Source organism: Ctenopharyngodon idella, chromosome 2 (genome assembly GCF_019924925.1).
Source record: "Ctenopharyngodon idella isolate HZGC_01 chromosome 2, HZGC01, whole genome shotgun sequence".
Taxonomy (NCBI): Eukaryota; Metazoa; Chordata; class Actinopteri; order Cypriniformes; family Xenocyprididae; genus Ctenopharyngodon; species Ctenopharyngodon idella.
In genome coordinates this window covers 15257960-15276973 of record NC_067221.1, presented here as the reverse complement: position 1 = coordinate 15276973, position 19014 = coordinate 15257960, and the positions used below count along the sequence as shown (strand labels likewise).

The following is a 19014-nucleotide window of genomic DNA, read 5'->3' as shown; positions in this document are numbered from 1 at the left end:
TTTTTTTCAAATAGAGATCATGATTCTGAACAGACAACTAAACAAAATAACTTGTAATTTACTAGAGATTCTGAAGTGTTAATTGCTGAAGTCTACTTAATGTTTAATTAATTTCAATTATTTATTTAAAAAAAAATTGGTTTGAATTAATGATTCAATGACTCGCTCAAATACTTCACCTGTTTCATTATTGGATAAATCGGCGTGCAGCTCTAGTTTGTATGCATTTTGTTTGATTTCAGTCAAAGTAAATGCTTGAGTCTACCTGAAATCGTACCAGTTCAGTTTTCAGTGAAACAACATATTGTGATTGTAGCTAGGCTTTGTATGCATGTTAATTCGACTAAAGTTGGCCTCTTTGTTGTATGCCTGCTCAGAGACGGAGGTAAGCACTAGGGCTGGACGAAATGACCTAAAATTAAAATCTCGATTAATTGAACATTTTACCTCGATTACGATTAAACTTTTTTTTTGCACTCATAGTTCCCGGACAAGGTTTGTACTGTAAATATGCTTGACCATTAAAGGTGGGATATTTTTTCCTAATGAAAGAGTGCTCTGACATAACAGCTCACTTTCAGCAGTTATTTTATCTATGGTTCGTAACATTTCTTACAGATTTCTGCTCGTTGTAAATCAGATACAGATAAATTAGCACAGTACCAGTATGTTTATTTGAGTGCATTAATGAGAAAGCGATTGTGTGTGTGTGTGTGTGTGAATTAGTCATATCATCTCTCTATTAATTGTGAAGCTGTGGGTTGTAAGTAGTTACTTCAAACGTAGAAATAGATATGCTATAACTTTTGAGTTTCTAAGCTACTTTAATGATAAATCACAGCATTGACAACGAGTTTCTGCGCTCCTCTCTGTGCGCCCAAACTTCACAGCCTACTATCTGTATGAGTGTTCATGTCCCACGATGCATCAGCGTAGTAGTTCAATATAATACACACCCGATGGTCTAAAATCATTTAAATGTCCAAACTGGCAAGCTGTAAAACATATACAATTGACAAAGTTTAGTGAAGACGCAAGTGAAAGTGATCTCACTTTGGGGCTAGCGTGCTGTCTGTGTGTGTTGACTCAGCGTTTGAGTTTGCCTCCGTGTTGCTTCCATGCCGCTGATTGAAGGGGGCGGAGTCAGGTGACTACACACGCAGTAGTATGTTTTTAAGGGGAAAGTATTAACAGGATTTAAAAAAAACGAAATAACCGACATGGGAAAATGATGTCTGTTAGAGATTCTGAATTTCGGTTTCGATTAATCGTCCAGTCCTAGTAAGCACAATGTGTAAATATCCGTCAAATGTATTTGATTGCTCTTTTTGTATCGTGTATATTTGGGTACAGCTAAACACTAACTTTGACTAAGCAAAAAGCTGCTGTACTTTGATTATTACTGCTTATGTAAACTGGCTCACTGTCATAGAAATGGACTGAAGTATAAACTGACCAGCAGATCACATGATCAGCACAGTGTCTCTTTAGAATACTCCAGTTTTGCTAAATCAGCATTCAGTTATTCTGAGTGAGGGGTTGGGTGTTGTGGCTATAACTTGCCTGTGAGTGGACTTTTACTCAGATTTATTATGCAGCACGGTAGTCTCACACTGAACTACACTTTTCACCTGCTCTAGGCTTTTTGCCCTATATAACTTGAGCTATGAATCACTGGTAATGTTAAAGGTGGATGTTCTAATGTTGCCAGAGTATTTGTTACTTGCCCAGTACATTCTTTCCTCTTGACATTGAGTTACAATGTACGATTTTAAAATGGATTATGACTCTTGAATGGTGTTATTCCTCATTATTCACAGTCTTAGTGTGATGGGGCATGTTTTTAAAGGCCAAATTTGATTGCTTTACCAAATTAATCAAAAAGGCCTTGCTTCTTGTAAAGAGATCAAAACTATTTTATTTTATAGATGTTCTGGTATCTCCTGCAGGAATTTTCCTTTTCCTAGGCCTCTTGTTTCTCTTCAGAAAATGATTTGAGGAACTTTTTTTTTTTTTTTTTTTTTTTTTTTTTTTTTTTTTTTAGCCTGGCCATTTGGCTTATGTTGGAGGATACAAATATTGTAGACAACTTAAATATGTTTGTTTTAGCTTGGTAAGGTCATTTTAGCAATGTAGTGTATTTTTGTGGTTGTGAATGGCTGCATCTTCACTTCCTGTTCTGCCCTCTGGTCAGGGGCAAGCCTGGCCACCCACTCACTGCAGTTACGTTATGAGTAAGTATGTACGTCACGGTGCTCTTGCTCTATGGCTTGTGCTCCTCCTGAGGGGTGTGGCACTCCAGAAGGAGCCGCTCTGGCACTCTGCCACATCTGTCACTCCAAAGAGAATTGGGTGAACGGTCAGCCTGCTGGCTTAGACGCCAAATCTGATCACAGGGATTCAAATTTGCGGCTTTTAGCATGGCTCTGTAGGATCTCCGACCCTCCCCCGCCAGTGCAGCAAGAGTAGCGTAGTACTCTGGTAAATAAGGACTGATTTATGGCTTTGGTGTTGAGACTCCTCTTCCTGCTCTTAACTAGAGCTGTGAGGAGATTAAAGCTGTGGTGCTGTCACCCACAGGCATCTCTCATCCTTCCGATCACTTCTCCTGTTAAGATTAGCTCTGTTTGTAATAGTCAGCTTGTCACCATCTTCAAGGCTTCAGGACAAAAAAAAAAAGTTAAGAAAGGTTTAGTTATGTCTGCCCAAAAGGGATTCCATCTTTATCAGTTGAATGAATGGTTGTTTGTGCCTGTCTGCTGGTTTTGGTGAAGGTGTGTAAGAGTGTATTGTTTATTTTCTATGTGGTTTGTAGCAGAGAGACTGTATACTGTGATTATTGCCTTACAGGAAGTCTTGACGACATCTGCCACGCTACACGACCACTAGCTCATTACAAAATTATGAAGTTATCTAGTTTTACTCATGTACTCCTTTGTCACTCTAGTTTATGACCAGAAAGGGCTTTTTTGTCTGTAATTTGTTGTCATAGTGACGTATGACAATGAAGTTTTGTGTCCAGAACTTTTGCAGCATTTTTTTTTTTTTTTTTTTTATATAAAGGATGTTTAAAATGGAACAAGCTGAATCTTGTTTTAGTGTGACTCTTTGATCCTTAGATTAGGCTGGTCAGAGTAGATTTTCACCAGGATAGTTTTAACAGCCATGTGGAGAGGCCTAGAGAAAGAGGGAAATTGGGGGTTGGGTGAATAATGGCTGAAGGAGGAACCAAATGGGAGGAGCTAGGGATGGAAAATTTTTCTTGTGGGGTAGTTGAAGTTGAGGCGATGCATTCCTTGCCACCCCCCACATGCGCATATTCGCTTGCTAACTTATACACACATGGAGGCAGTTGTGGTTGTGTAGACCATCTCAGCAGGCCGCATCTTCCCCCACCCTTGCCTGGTTTCTCACATCTACATAATTCCCCCGCTCATCTGATTACCTTGCACTTAGGACAAGCTGGTTAAGTACATGTGCACATGAATTTACACCTTGCTGATACTTCAAAATATTCCAGAAACGCTCACAAACGCAGGCGGCAACAGGGCTGGTTTTAAGTCTTGGCTTCAGCAGGTGGGCCGCCTGCTTGTTCCTACATCTGCCTGCCTGGTCTGGCAGCTGCTGTTGTTTAACTACCACTGCTTCTGCTGCTGCTTCACTCTAAACTCCTTTGTTCTTTCCTCACCATCAACAAATTGTAAAGAATGAATGAATTTAAGCTTGGTGCCTGTGTGTGTGTGTGTGTGCGTGTGTGTGTGTTGGCCCTTTTGTTTGGAAGCAGAAGGAACAGAGGGTGGGGGTTGGGATCAAAGGTTGGCAAAGAGTCAGTTACAACTGATTTAACTGCACACAAAAAAAAAACCTCAGTCTCACCACCCTTCAACTGCTCTCATATCTCTCAACAGCTGTGACTCAGTGGCTGAAAATTTAATAAAGCATGGTTAAAGTGAACAAAATGGAAGAGGCTTGCTCTCACCTAGAGCTATTTGTGTTAATACTCCCTCTCTCTCTCTCTCTCTCTCTCCCTTCCTTTCCAGGTCCCGTAACCTGACTTTGCCTGACGCTGCGTTCTCTGAGAGAATTAAGGAAATATGGAGTGACATGCTGCAGATTAGTTAGCGGATTAGCGGCTTTGAGGACATCCACCTCTGTGTGAGCACACATTCCCTGTCCTGCTCCTGAAGCTCGGCTGCACAGCAGGAGTACTGCAGCCATGGCTGACCCAGGCATGATGAACCTCTTCGGAGACGATGGGAATCTGTTCTCTGATGAGTTGGAGGGCCTGGGGGACTGTGGCTACCCCCAAGGTCAGGCAAATCCCATGAGTCAACAGATGCCCCATGAGCACCAAGGCTACGGGCAGCTCCCCTCTTCTCTTCACCTCTCCTCACCTGCTGTTCCTGGACAGGCCAAGCTTGGCCACCATTTTGACCACTTTAATCAGTATGAGCAGCCCAAAATGCATCCAATGGACCAGCAGGGGGGCCGGATGATAGGGAATGGACCAGTAAATGGCATGTCCTCCCCTCATTCCCGCTATCATGGTGCTCCGCCAGGTGCGGGAGGGACTGCAGGGCATCATGTTTACCCAGGTGCACAAGGAGATGGGCGGAGCCAATCATTCCCAGATGGTGGAAATGTGTGGGGTGCTCAAGCAATGCAGGTGCCCGAACAAGCTCGGCCATCTTTCCAGCAGCAGCCTCCACAAGCCTCTTCTCATCAGCATGGCCCTTCCGGACCACAAGGACACGCCCACCAAATGGGCCCTTTTATCGGCCGCGGTGACTATGCCATGCAGGGTCACAACCAGACCCAAACACCTCCTAGAATGAACCACTTTCCACAAGGCCTCCCTCAGGAAGCCAATCATTTCATGGGGCACGTGGGGATGACTCAGAATCCCAGCATGTCGGGACCCCCCATGCGTCACCCGGCACAGCCTAGTCAGCAACCCAATCAGCAGTTTCTCCACAGACCCGGCCAGGGTCCGGTTCATCCGGAGTCCGTCGCCAGCCATAACCCCCAGTTCCCACAAAGCCCTTCACGACAGCAGCAGCAACAGCAGCAGGTCATGGGTGGAAGATCCCACCAAAACATGGGGTTTAACATGCACAACCAGCAAGTCCCTTCCAACACTGTAAACAGCTCAGGGCAGTACCCTCCCTATCCTTCGTACGGCAACCTTAATCAGGGATTAGCCAACACTTCAGGGATGAGTCCCAACTTGAGCCTTACCACCAGCAGCAACAGCAACCCTAATGCTCCTGTGACCCAGGTGCAACGCTACCCTGCCCCAACAGGGCCCCAGCGCTACCCCACACCTGGGGCTCAACAGGGACCAATGCACCAGCAGCCCATTCATGTGAACCAAATCAACACCCAGCCTATGCATCAAGCTCAGAACCAGTCTACAGCCCAGCAGAAGCTGCAGCAACAGCATCTACCGACTCCACCTCAGGGATCATACGCCTCCCCTCCTTCCATGTCGCCCATGAGGAACCTGGCTACCCCTGCAGGCACTCCACCGCCCCAGCAGGGCCGGCCACCCAGTGCTGGTTTGGGAACTGATGTTGGCAGCTACCCTAGTGTGCCACATCAATCTCAAGGCCCAATGGCTCACATTCAGAGAGGAGCCTGCCCAATGAATGCAGCACAGCAGCATCCCCACCAACAGCTGCCATCACATCCCTCGCATCCACATCCTCCTCCAACCCAGATGTATGCTGCTTTGTCACCCAATCACAGGGCCACAAGCGCTCAAGGAAGACCTCCAGCAGGACTGGGTGCAAACCACACAGAGCCGCTGGGCCCGCAGGACCAGAGGCTGCTTGCTCAAGCACAGCGCCAGCAGCTGCAGACGCCCCCATTGCCTTTCCAGCAGCAACAGCTGCAGCAGGTGCACACCCCTCCCTCTATTCCTCCGTCACAGACACACCTGGGTGCACACCACCAGAACTCTCCTCCATCTCAGCAGGCATGGGCACCTCCTCACCAGTCGCCTCCACCCATGCAGAAAGTGCCTCACATGCAGGTGAGTTGTGCAAATGAAGCATGCATTCCATTGCCATTAAAAGTCTTTTGGAAAATCCATGTTAAGCGTGTGGGTGGCAGAAGGCCCGTTTGAGGGTTTCTATGGCGGCTATGGTGCCGCCTTTGCCCCGCAAGTGTGGAAATGGATTTTTACAGCTGTTTGTTTCCTCCTCGCTGCATATCCTGGCCCTCCCCAAGACACAGGCGCCACAGTGCTAATCTCCTAACCCCTACCCCTCCCCCCTTTCCACTCTGAAGGGGAAACGCTCCCTTCCTGCTCGCAGTAAGCATCACTCTCCTCCCCCGTCTGCACTCCTTCCGTTCCCCTCTCGCTCTTGCTCGCTCTCTGTCTGCATCATTTCTGTCTCTCTCTCTCGCTCTGTTCTCTCTGTTTGCTTTGCCTGTCTCGGAGGACTCATGCGTGAGTTAATGGCGTACAGCAGGATGCGTCCTGTTGGGAGGGTGGAGGAGGGAGCCAGTGGGGAAGGGAGGTTAGCAGCTCTCAATAGCTGCGTGTGTCACGTGCTTCTGATACCATTAGCTTGTTTTGCTCTGAAAGCCTCTTTCTCTAGTGACCCATTCACACACAATGGCTGCTGTTATTCCAGCATACACATCCTGCACATAGCATTTTTGTCTTTCTCATCCATACCACCATTGACAGCCATGGCTCGATGTCAGTGATGGTGTCTCTTTGATTGTGTGCTGATATTAAAGTTTTGTGGTTGACATTTAAGATCAGTCAGTATTAATTCATCCACATCACTTGTGACCTAGATGAAATACATGTCCAGATCATGAGTTGCCTAAAGACATTTGATCTTAATATTTTTTTTCTTTCTAATATGGTGATTTTTATTCAAAGTGGGCATGAATTTTCACCACATTTTCTAAATACATGTTACTGATCTTAGTGTAAACCATTCATTTGTGCATACATTTCACACAAAAAAATCAGTTTTGATTTTTTTTTATTTTTTTTTTTTTTTTAATAAATCTCAATTTTTGTTTTGCCGTTTCAGCATGTACGAGACAGATCCAGAATCACAAATCAGATTAATTATATACAAACAGATGCCATGAAAACTGTCCACCTTAAAGGAAAATGATAGGGTATGTCAAATAAACGAGAAAATATCAGGGCTTTAGCTTGTCCAGCAACACTTCAGCAGTTTCTGCCCAGTTCTGAATAGTCCTGTCCTTTTCTCCAAGACCTCATAGTCTTTAATCAATGTCATAACTCAATGTTGAAATGACACTTATCTTGTGACACATGTCAGACCAAACATTTAGTCCACTTAAACCCTGCCCATTTCTTACAATTGACTGCAAGCTCACTATCAGATATGCTTCTATCCAATCAACAACTGATACATAGAACCAAGTCCCTGCCCTACGTTTTTTTTTTTTTTCGATAATCCATTTTACTCTGATGTACATAACACAACAGAAAAGACGTCACTACTTTCATTACATCGCCTTTTAAATAAAATTAGACCATGTGAGTGACCATGTTAATTTTATTAATATCAGGTTACCTTATCTCATTTCTGAAACCTACAGTGGCGGTTGTAAAAATATTTGGGCAGGAATATAAATTGCGTACATTAACAATAGTTCAAGTCCTCTGTTTTGTTACTCCTATACTTTGTCATCCTGTACTTGGTTGAAGTTAGTATGAAGTGAGTCAGATGTGATGGTCACTTCTTTTGCTGAAAGCTTCATGTTATCAAAGATAACACTGCACTGCTCATTTTTCGCACTATTATTGCTAGAGCTGTGTCACTCATTGAATATTAAGAGGTTTGATGAGAAATAAAAGAGCGTGCCCTTTTAAGTAAAGCAGTGCTTCATCTGAGGGAACAGACTCTTCATTGTGGCTCCAGTCAAACTGGTACCAAGCGCAAGTGTTCACAGCATCACACTGGGCTTTAAGAACTAAAATAGAAGATCAGATGGGAATGCATGCATGAGATTTTGTCATGGCTAGGCCTGTCGTGATAATTACTATATTGACTTGTCGCAAGATATATGGACATGACCTTGATAAGTTTCAGTGACACTGTATGTTGCCCATTGTGTGTACATGCGTGTTTGTTTACATAAAAAAAAATGTTTGTGGAACTTAGCAGATGAGAGGCATTGTGATATCTGAGGTGAAGGCAAGGCTCAGGCAGCTCTGCCCCACACACAACAGAGAGAGAACAGACAGCGGCAAGGGAACTGAGCATGTGTGATTTACTTGCGTCTGTCCTTCAGGTCACGCCATATATTTGTGAAAAAAATCAGTTTGCCATCAGTTGTAAGAAGATGAAAGCAATATCTTAACTGATAATCGGAACTGTTATAAACAGTGTTGGGAGTAACGCATTACAAAAGTAATTATATTTTTGCTGTAACGCAGTAATATAACACATTACTACTAAAATTTGGGTAATATTATACTCGTTACAATCTCAGTAACACACGTTACAACAACGCGTTTTAACCCGAAATCAAGTGGTGTTAGTTTTATTTTTTACCAATACCACAAGACATTCCAGCACCAGAGGAAAAAAAAAATCAGCAGGTAAAATAGTATGTCTATTTCCTGCTGCTGATGTGGCAGTTTTCCAAGCACAACACAGTGAGACTAATGAATGTAGGACGGCTTCTTTATTAATACTCCAATGAAAAAAGTAATAATTATGTGCTTGTCACAAACTTAAAGAACAAAAATTTTGCAGTGTCCAATAACCTTCAAAGGGCATAATTTTATATTTTTTTTATATATATATATATAATTTTAAGTTATCTCAAAAATAAATAAAAAATCTCTCTAAAGTAACGCAAAAGTAGTGTAACGCATTATAATTCAGAGACAGTAATATTGTAATGTAACTACTTTTAAATGACAGTAACTAGTAATATATAATGTATTACATTTTGAAAGTAACTTGGCCAACTCTGGTTATAAATATAAATATAGCCCAACAAGCTTATTTATATAACAGCATAATATTATGGCGATAATATTGCTTATCGCAATATTGATCCACACAACATCACTGCAAGGGAAATTCATTCACTGTGTGACAGCCCTAGCCATGGCTTAAATCCAGTAATGCCCTGTGTGAAGAGTAAACAGCCATGTTTGATTCATTTATTTCATTTTTAACAGTTTATGCAAGGTGCTATCTGCTTAAGACTCTCTGCTGACAGCAGCTGCCAGCCATCTTGGTGGTGTCGCACTCTGTCTGGGTCAGATGCAACCAGAGCAGTACTTCCTAAATATTCAGCTTATATAGCCAGGAAGGTACTGTTGTATGTTTGCCTTTGCTGCTATTTAATTTGCGCAAACTAAATGTTGTAAAAGGAAGTTGCGACACAGAATGGGTAAAATGTCAAGTGTATAAATGTTCTAGTGTCTCTGTTTGCACAGCTTTTTGATATGTCTTAAAGTCCTAATGTGGCAGGTCTTTTCATTGTCCATTTATAAACTTGTTTGACAGAGATAGAAAAGCCTTTACTTTGGCATCGTCAAGCTCTTTTATGCTGGGGGGGGGGGGCGGGGGGTGTATTTGGAGTAGTTAGCTGCTAGTAAACTAGCTTACAGTATCATGGTGTTTCAGTGCCATAAATTTGTAGCTCATTAGATTTGCTCTGAGCCAGAAGCAAACTGAAGTTCAGCAGCAGTAAGTAATGAATCTTGAAGATAAAGTTTAGCTAGGGTTAGGCTCCATGTCTGGGAGCCAGCTTTTCATCAGATGAATTGGGTGTTAACTCACGGGTTCACCCTGCAAAAAGCCTGCCGTGCTGAGCCGAAGAGCAGTGCTCCTTCAGGGAGTATTTAGCTCATCGAGTGAGCACTTTGCCTGCTAGATTAACTGACACGTCAGTCTTTCCCTCCGAGAGATGAAATCCTATATTGAACATATTGTATTCTGGACTGCTGCTGTCAAATTAGAAATGCAGAGAGCACATGCGGTAGGCCTATTGTCATTCATGCAATTGATTATTGGGGAGGCTTGGCAGGAGGAGAGACATTTATCCGTTAAAGCGCCAGAAGAACACTCGCTGTTCCAGCTGCTCTAATGACCACCGTTGGACTGGGTGTTGGGCATTTTCTGTGACCTTGCCACTGTTTGGCATGCACGGTGCACCCTTATTTCTCATGCTGTTGTTTACAGGAAATATGCATTTCATCACCACAATGATGTGGTTTACAAAGTCTTTTGTTTTAAAGCGAAGTGCATGGTATGCAATAAAACTCTAGACTAGAATCAACACACAGCTTATAAAGAATACACAATCTTCCTGGTTTCCGAGGATGGAAACCGTTTTCACCAGGGCAGTTTTTTTGTGTATGCCTTTTGAAAGCTGTAGCCTTTGCATTAAATTTGCTGACGTTTAAAATTGAGGCATTTATGAATTATAGATATAATTTATTAGTGTCATAATGCCTCAGTCCCATCTGCTGCAGGGACTCTGAGAAGCTGGACTCTTAGCACAGCTGCCAACATGTTCCCTGTCAGTCTGAATGGAATGGAGATAACTGCAATAAAAAAGGCAAAACTAATGCTGCGTTGATTCTGCTGAGCTACAACTAGCACTGGCACTAATGGGAGCAAAGGGAATCAGACCATGTAACATGGCATGCCTTAAGGGCCAACAGCAGCAGGGGCAGCTGTTTGAGTACATAAAAATGTTAAGATGTTTTTATTCATTTTCCCCCCACTTGGTCTAGCTTGTCTGAAGAGGGGAAAAAAATGTTTTTGCTACTTGGAATGGATCTGGAGTTGATCGATGTAATGAAGCAGTGATTCCATGAGCTTTGTTTAGCTTCTTTGCTCCTGTGAGATATGCAAAAAATACAAGGAAATCCTCTAATTCTATGTTCTGCCTTGATTTATATTTCTTCATTCTTGGTACTAACAGATCTCCTCATTTCTCTCCCCTGTCATCAGCATTCTCCATCAGACCCTTCCCTGGAGATGATAACATCCAGTAAGGCACCTGCCTCGGGCCCAAACCTCCAACCAGCCAGCTGTGACATACAGCAGACGGAGAGCGAGCTCAAGCCAAAAAAGAAGAAAAAGAAGAAAGCCAAGGTAAGTGAAGGCCAGGAGGGTAACGACATCAGCGGTGAGGCTGGTGGAGAGGCAGCTGCTCTGATGAACGAGGGAGACAGTCTTATGACTCCCGTGGAACAGTCTGCTGTTGAAAAGAAGAGCAAAAAGAAGCCAAAGGAGAAGGAGCCCAAGGAACCGAAAGAGCCCAAGACTCCCAAAACCCTGAAGACTCCCAAGACACCCAAAGAACCCAAGGAACCTAAGGAGAAAAAAGTGAAGACTGCCACCCCGAAGCCTAAGAGCTCCAAAAAGCCCAGGTATGTGAAATTTGAGCTTTTTGTAGTGTTCACCTTGCCTTCAAAAAAAATCTACAGTTTTAAACTGTTTGATAATCTAAATGTTGCAAATACTTTTACATGACCTTCCAAATGTAATATCTACATCTTTATTGTATGTTTACCCATGTACATGTGGATGGAGTCAAAAAGCCTCATGTGATCATCTAGTTAATTGAATTGTAGATATGTTTACTATGAGTTGTTTTCTAGGTGTGGTACAAGCTGATGGTGCTATAATCAGAGTTCAGTCAGTTCAGAAGCATTAGGTTGTTATTTATCACACTTTTGAGACCCAAGGAACTTGATATTTTCTATAGATTTTAAAAGACAACAGCTTTTTTTTGCTTTGAACTGCAAGTGCTAAACCACAAACTTGACGCCTTTCTGATAAATCCTCCCTAGTTACATGAACTTCATTCTGTAGGTCTGTGAAGAGGTACTCATCTTTTCTGGTCATTTGTTCTGTCAAGAATGTTATGTTAATATCCACTGCCTAAAACAGCATGTTATCATGTAAATCCACAGTATATCTGTCTCTTTTCTTGATACAGTTAATCATGGTGCTCATCACATTTTAAATGATGCCCCTTTCTTTTTTCTTTTGATTTCACCCCCCCCCATTTCCATTCCCTTTTAAAAAAGAAAATGAAAATGCATCCATCCTAAATATGCAGAGCACCAAGGTTATATGGCCTTTTTTTTTTCTCTAGCTGAGGTAGTAACATGATCCGGCTGAGGAATGTGTCAGCCTTCCCCCTTAACCTCCTCCCCTCGCCTATCCAAAGCCTGTCACTCCACCACCGCGTCCCTTTCATCCAAAGGAAAAGGGCCAGGCCAAAGCAAGCTCATCTGCAGCACAGTGCCAGAGCAGTAGGTCATCTAAAAGGGGAGGAGGGATGAAAGTGTGTGTGTTTGTGAAAAAGGAAAAGAGGAGGGGGAATGTCTCCATTCAAAATGGCAACTAATGCTAGTTAGTCCACAATGCTGTCTCATTAATCATGCCGGCCTGAATTTGACCAAATCTGCTACAGTGCTGGATGTGTGGCATTGGAGAGTCCCTGTGGATAGTTTTAAAACTGTGTGGCCCCATTTCTCAAAAAGTGGGCTACATATAGCACATCTCACATTTGATGAGAGTATGTCATTCATTTCCCTTCCCCCTTCTCCATTTGTTTGTTGTCTGTCTTATCAGCTCTTTTAATGTTTTCCTTGTTTAGTTACTAGTTTCGATCATGCAAGTGGAAAGTAGGTTGGACATTAAAAGTCTTGGCCTTGTATCTGTTGGCATTCTTATCTGACAAAGAAAGTACAACTATAAATAGTCATTCTCAGGCCGCACCCAGAGTAAAATTTGAGCGTCTGTGTACCCAGGTTTGTTTCCCCTATACATACACACAGCCATCAAACACTTCAGAAAGATCCCTCCTCAGTGCTGCATTGCATGTGGCTCTTTCCCCCCACGAGAAGACTGTTTTGCATTGCAAATACACACCTCTCACCTTCAATTTATTGGCAGGTTCCCAAGCAACTACAGCAAACCCCCATTTTAGTTGGTGGGGTTTTTTTTTCTAACTGCATAACCACCTAACCTGGGTGGGCAGTTCCGTCAGCCCTTTGATTTTTTTTTTTTTTTCTTTTCTTTTTTTTTTTTTCTCATGTCGAAGCAGACTTTTTCTCTTTCGCAGATTATCTTAGCTACATCCTGTGCGCTCACATACAAAAACCACAACAGTCGCGGTTGCATAGGAAGTGCTGCAATGTGTGTACTCAAAGCTCTTCGCTTGCGGGACCAGCATGCCTGTTTGCTTGCGAGTCTGACTACATCACCTTTACGCCAGACTGCTTGCTTATTTGTCCTCAAACAAGCACTCCCCCTTGTCTTCGCTCCAGGCTCCAGTGGAAAAAAAAAAGCTGAATTCTGTGTGACTGAACCTCAAAGACAAAGTGCATAGAGGTGGATGGCACAACAGAAGGAAAGGACCAAGCATCCAATTTTGTCCTTCCTGTTTATTTTATCTTTCTAAGACTGCCAGGCCTGTCCCACCAGAGCTTGGGAGTTTTCAGTTCCTGTGAATTCTTGGGTTTGCTGCTTTGGTGATCAGACAGGCCACCGCCTCAAAAGAGCGAGCGAGTGAGGCAGTGCGGTGAATGGATTCGAGAAGTGTGCCGAACGCTAAATGCGCAGCCACTGGGGGGACGAGCAAGAGTGAAGACTCAAATCGCCGGTGCTACCCAATTCCATCAAAACCTCCCTCATTTAAAACAAAAAGCCAGCCCCCACGCTATGCGCATGAAAGACCCTCCACTTTTAAAATGACTTTAAGAAGGTTAAAAAAAGTAGCTTGAATAGTCTCTTGGCAATTTAACCACCTTAAGATGTATGTTACTTTGTTTTGTAAGATGTATGTTGCTTTGTTCAGAGGCACAATGAAACACAAGTCTGTGTAACGCAGAACATGTTTCTTTTTGAGCACAGTTGCACTCTCAGTAAACCAGCCTTCTCAGTGATGCTGAGGAATTGAATGGCTCCACAGCACGGGTGACCTTGCTCTGAGAGCACAAGACACAACACTGTTGCTTCCCCCCGACTCTCTTCCTGTGTTTCTCCTCGACTGGGCCTCTAACACTTTCACAAACTCTTGCATGCCTACACTGTCCTTTTCCACCTATTATCACATGCTCACAATCCTTCTGCCGAGTCTCTTTCTAGCCCTCCCTCTCTTTCCTCCCATTCCACAGCACAGTTTGTGTTCCCTCTCTCACATATCTCAACTCACCCACTCACATCCTCTTTCCACACGTTCTTCCCTCACAGTCCGGCACTCTCAGGCATTTCCCCTCCACTAATTCAGGCACGTTTAGCACAATTTTAATTGCACAACCTCCATTGATTCCTCTTGCTAGTACTCTAACAGGGTGTGTTTGGGTTCTGTCCCTCTTTTTAAAATAAAAGTGTGACCTTGTTTTGTCTGGTGGTTCCTAATTAGCCTGCTTGCTTTGAAGGACACAGATGCCCGTTTTTATTTGCAGTTGTTAACTTGTCGTAGCATGTTCGTTCTCTGCATTTTTTTTTTTTTTTTTCATCTTGTTTATGTATGCTTGTTTACGTTTGCGCCTGTCCGACGCTGCAAAAGAGCTGTTGAGGGTAAACGGGTGGGTGTGTGTGTGTGTGTGTGTGTGTGTGAGCAGCTGCTGTTAGAGAGAGCACCGTGCGGGGGTCCAGCTGAAGATGAGTCATCTCACTGGCGACGGCAGGTGTCCCATTAACCCCCTGGCCCTCTCTCCTCCTCCTGAGTGTCAGCTCTGGAGCAGTGTGGCTCATACAAACCTGCAGTAGGGCCTGCATCCTCCCCTTACTAATGCCAATTAGCCCCTCTCTCTCTGCCCGTTCATCTCAAAGACTACACGCGCCATGGCCCACCCCGCTGGCCCGTTCAACTGGATCTTCAGTGTATGTTCTGTGTCCTATAGCAGCTCTTTGCATTTTATGATTCATAAAGGTCAGCCATCGAAAGGAAGCCTGTCCTCCCTCCCCCTAAACTGAGTGTTCTTCCTGCCCTCGTGGCTTTTTTTTCCCCTCCTGTTCCCTCTTTCTTCCTTTTGTATGTGCCTTTTTTTCTCCTTATTTCTGGCTGTGTTTGCTGAGCAGTGACAGTATGAAACCCAAAGCCACAGAGCGGTGCGGCTGCAGGTGCTTGAGGAGTGTTGGAGAGAGAGACTCTAACTGAGGCAAGCAGATGGCTTTAGCCAGTGGCGTCCAGCCAGAGGAACAGGTGCGGGTCACGTGACCGCCGGTTACCAGGGCGATTTGATTGCTCTTGGCGTGCGAATGAAAAGAGAGGGGGGCCCCAGAGCGAGAGAGCGCAAAAACCTTCAGGGCATTGTGTAATCTGTGGCAGGGAGAGAGAGCACGACTCTGAACTGGAAGTGGAGTTAACTAGTTCTTGTCTTCCCTCTCTTATTTTTCCTTTTATCTGTCTGAAACCAAACTTAAGAGGCAAAGGACCATTCTTTTTTTTTTTTTTCTTCCTGGTCTGTGTGTGAACACAAGGTAAAATTGAGTAGAACTACAGAAACAAATACAAAAACTATGGACAGCCTACAATATTCTACAACTGTACATCTCATCTTAATTTAAACTACTTGCATTTAAACATTTATTTGTCCATTTGCTATTTAATTGAACTGTTGAAGCTAACAAGTGATTTAAAAAATAAAAACAAACAGAAATATACACATTCCCTTATGTATTCATTCATGTGTATATATAAGTTGAAAGGCATTAAAGTTCTTGGACTGGTATGAACAGTTATGTTTTGTTTTTTGTTTTTTTTTTAACAAACTTTTCAGCGTGATGGTTTGACATTTGACCCAGACAAATCTGTGGTTTATTGGTGTGACTGTTACATTAACCAAACCTCCCTGTTCACCCACAGTGCAAAAAAATCTGACTTCGAGTCCAGTAACAGCACCAAGAAAGAGGCAAAGCGCAAGAGAGAGCCCTCTGTCACATCTGATGTGGAGAAAACGCCGCCACATTCACCAGAGGAGGAGGAAGATGATGGTGTTCAGGTGAATATTGTTAAAGTTTTCACTTTGGCTATTAAAAAACAAAGTTCTTATTGTCTTTAAGAAAAGTTTGAATGCTTTCTTTGCTAGTGGTAGATATGGTTTTTTTCTGTGGCTAAAACCGATACCTAAAGATTGACAAGATAATGCTGATTAAAAAAAAAAAAAAATCCTTTTTGGCCATTTTTGTAACTTTTTTTTTGGGTGGGGGGGGGAATGTTTACTACAGAAGAGGCGATCTAGCCGGCAGGTAAAGAGGAAACGCTATACTGAGGACCTGGAGTTCAGAATTTCTGATGATGATGGAGATGATTCCCCAGGACCAAAATCTCCAACAACATCTGAGCAGCAGGTCAATATCATGAGTTAGAAAACTGCTGATGTAACATGCTGGTTGTTATGCGTGATGGATGTTCTCCCACTGACTCTGTGTCCTTCATTCCTGTGTGTACTGTAGGAGTTGCCAGATGCGGAGGGCCCTGTGGTGGAGAAGATCATGGGGATGCGCATTGGAAAGAAAGAGGTGAGCTGAGCCACCAAAAGCCTCTCACATGAGCTTTAACCGCTGCTGTCAGCTGGATAAGGGCAGATTACACCTAACAGCTGTCTCAAATCCTGCCCCAGACCCTGTGATTGCCAGGAAGATGCCTGAGTGGGCTGATATTGTCTTCTGCCTGACAGTAGTAGTATTAATCCAGTAAAGGCCATGGCCGGTTCAGAGCAAAGCCTGTGTGAGGTTTTGAGATGAAACATGTAAGAATAAACTGTCTCTCAGCATGTTTAATCACAGACCCTTAGATGCAGGCCGTGGCAGTGTGCAACGTTACTCCTTTGAAACCGCTCCACAAAGCAAAGCCTGGCCAAAAATAATACACCGTGCATGGCTTTTAGTAGCGCAGCTGCAAATGGGCTCCCGCCCGAGGAAATGGTAGGTTTGGCGTCTGCCGTAGCGCTGTGGTTTTGGCAGGAAGCCAGGCCCTGGGTCAGCTCCCTGTGAATGGGGCTGTGTGTGGTAGAGGAGCTGAAGTGATTCATGACTCAGCCGCACAGCGTACTACTAGCTGGAGAAAGAGAATAGGGGGAGGATTGCTCTATTTTTTTTTTTTTTTTTTTTTTTCTCTTTTTCCTCCTAGTCTCTGTTGTCATACTGCTTTTGTCCTGGGGCATTACATTTGAGAGCAATGCTAAAACACAGTTGTTTGTCACAGGAAATGAGTTACACTTGTTGATGGTGTGATGGTTGAATAATATGCACACTAGTGATTTAAAGGCCAAACATGTTACAAACACGTTTTGATCAAATTTTATTCCTGCTGCTTATTTTACAGTTGTCATCTGGTGAAGAGGTGGAAGTTGAAGAGTTTTATGTCAAATTCAAAGGCTTGTAAGTATCTGACCTAACATGTCTTCTAGCTAATGTCTTTCTTGCATAATGAAGGTAATTGGAGAATAGTTAAACATAGAGTTAAACATTAATTGAATCAATTTGCCAAATAATGCAAACAAGCTACTAAACTATTAAATGAGTAAGTTTAAAACTACCCATGCCAATGGATCATAACCTGTCAAGTCATTGTTCACCCATGACCTTTTTATTGTTTTTTGGGGTTTTTTCTTCAGCTCCTACCTGCATTGTCGCTGGGCAGACATCGAAGAGCTGGAGAAGGATAAGAGAATCCAGCAGAAGGTTAAGAGGTTCAAAGCCAAGCAAGCCCTCAGTAACTTCCTTAGTGAGGTTAGCATCAGCCCTCCATTTTCCTTGTCCTCCACCATTTTGTCTTTTTTTTTTTTTTTCTCCATTCTGTTTTTTTCCCCCCTCATTTTATGGCCCTCACTGATAATGGTGGCAGTATGTATGCTCAACAGTGGTGTATTGTGCTGGTATTATAGTGGCTTTTTGAACAATCTCATGCACGCTAAAGCAATAAAACGCCTCACTTCAAGCCCTTATCTCAGTTGCACGCAATCTCCCTTAACATGCTGCTTAGTTTGGTTCACAAGTTAAAGTAATTCAAGCAGTTGTATTGAAATGTATGCTGAGACTTTCATTTCTGCTGCGCAACTCCACGCTACCATTCGAAAGGGCTTTTCACTGTCAAAACCAGGTGGGGTTTTCCCAGAGAGATTTCTGATGTGGGTGGCATAAAATTATTCCACCTGGTAGATTCTCATTTAGAGGCTCATAGTAGTTGCGGCTCAAGCGGCAGTGAAACCACCATTCTGCAGTGCTCCAACTAACCAATCAATCACACTCTTATTGACAGATGGATGATGAGCCCTTCAACCCAGATTATGTGGAGGTGGACAGAGTTCTGGATGTGTCTGAAAGCACCGATGAAAATGGAGAGGTATGATTGTCTCTCTCATCCATCTGCTTCAATCATTCTCAAACCATCTGTCTTTCAAAACATGGATAACCTTGATTAAACCCTCTTTTGGAAAACTGTTGTGTTGATGTGTGTTCCTGCAGCCTGTAACTTTGTACCTGGTAAAGTGGTGCTCCTTACCCTACGAGGACAGCACGTGGGAGTTAAAAGCTGACATCGACCAAGGGAAGATTGAAGAGTTCGAGAGAGTGATGGCACGTGAGCCAGAGCCGAAGCGCGTGGTAAGAGCTGGCACTCCTCTAGCCCTCTCTTTATTTTTGCTTTGGAGTGCTGAGCTAGTGAGGGGAGAGGGCCACGTTCTTGCGGTTGCACGGAAACCACTAACGGGAATTGTTTTATTTGAAACAGGAGCGACCTCCCACCAGTGACTGGCAGAAATCCGAGAGTTCCAGAGAATATAAAAACGGCAATGCGCTCAGGGAATACCAGCTGGAGGGAGTCAACTGGCTGCTCTTCAACTGGTACAACACGTATGTATGCAATTACCCAGCTGTCCAGCTGCACGACTCACTCATACATGGGCTGAAGTGCATTTTTGATGCCATTTTAAATTCAAGGATGTCATGAATTGCAGCCGCTGCATGAAGAATTGTATTCTTACTGGTGCATTTGCACTTTTTTTTTTTTTTTTTTTTT

At 43.4% G+C, this 19014-nt stretch overlaps 1 protein-coding gene across 1 annotated transcript in view; it reads left to right on the top strand.

Annotated features, from left to right (window-relative positions):
* The window catches only part of LOC127523677 (chromodomain-helicase-DNA-binding protein 7-like), a 51265-nt gene that overhangs the window by 13974 nt on the left and 18277 nt on the right, over window positions 1–19014 (top strand). The window contains exons 2-11 of the mRNA XM_051914667.1: window positions 4041–6034; window positions 10980–11401; window positions 15859–15994; window positions 16221–16343; window positions 16449–16514; window positions 17320–17375; window positions 17612–17726; window positions 18256–18339; window positions 18462–18599; window positions 18727–18848. Coding sequence (XP_051770627.1) covers window positions 4217–6034; window positions 10980–11401; window positions 15859–15994; window positions 16221–16343; window positions 16449–16514; window positions 17320–17375; window positions 17612–17726; window positions 18256–18339; window positions 18462–18599; window positions 18727–18848 — 3080 coding nt within the window. The 5' untranslated portion in view covers window positions 4041–4216. The remainder of the gene's footprint in view (window positions 1–4040; window positions 6035–10979; window positions 11402–15858; window positions 15995–16220; window positions 16344–16448; window positions 16515–17319; window positions 17376–17611; window positions 17727–18255; window positions 18340–18461; window positions 18600–18726; window positions 18849–19014) is intronic.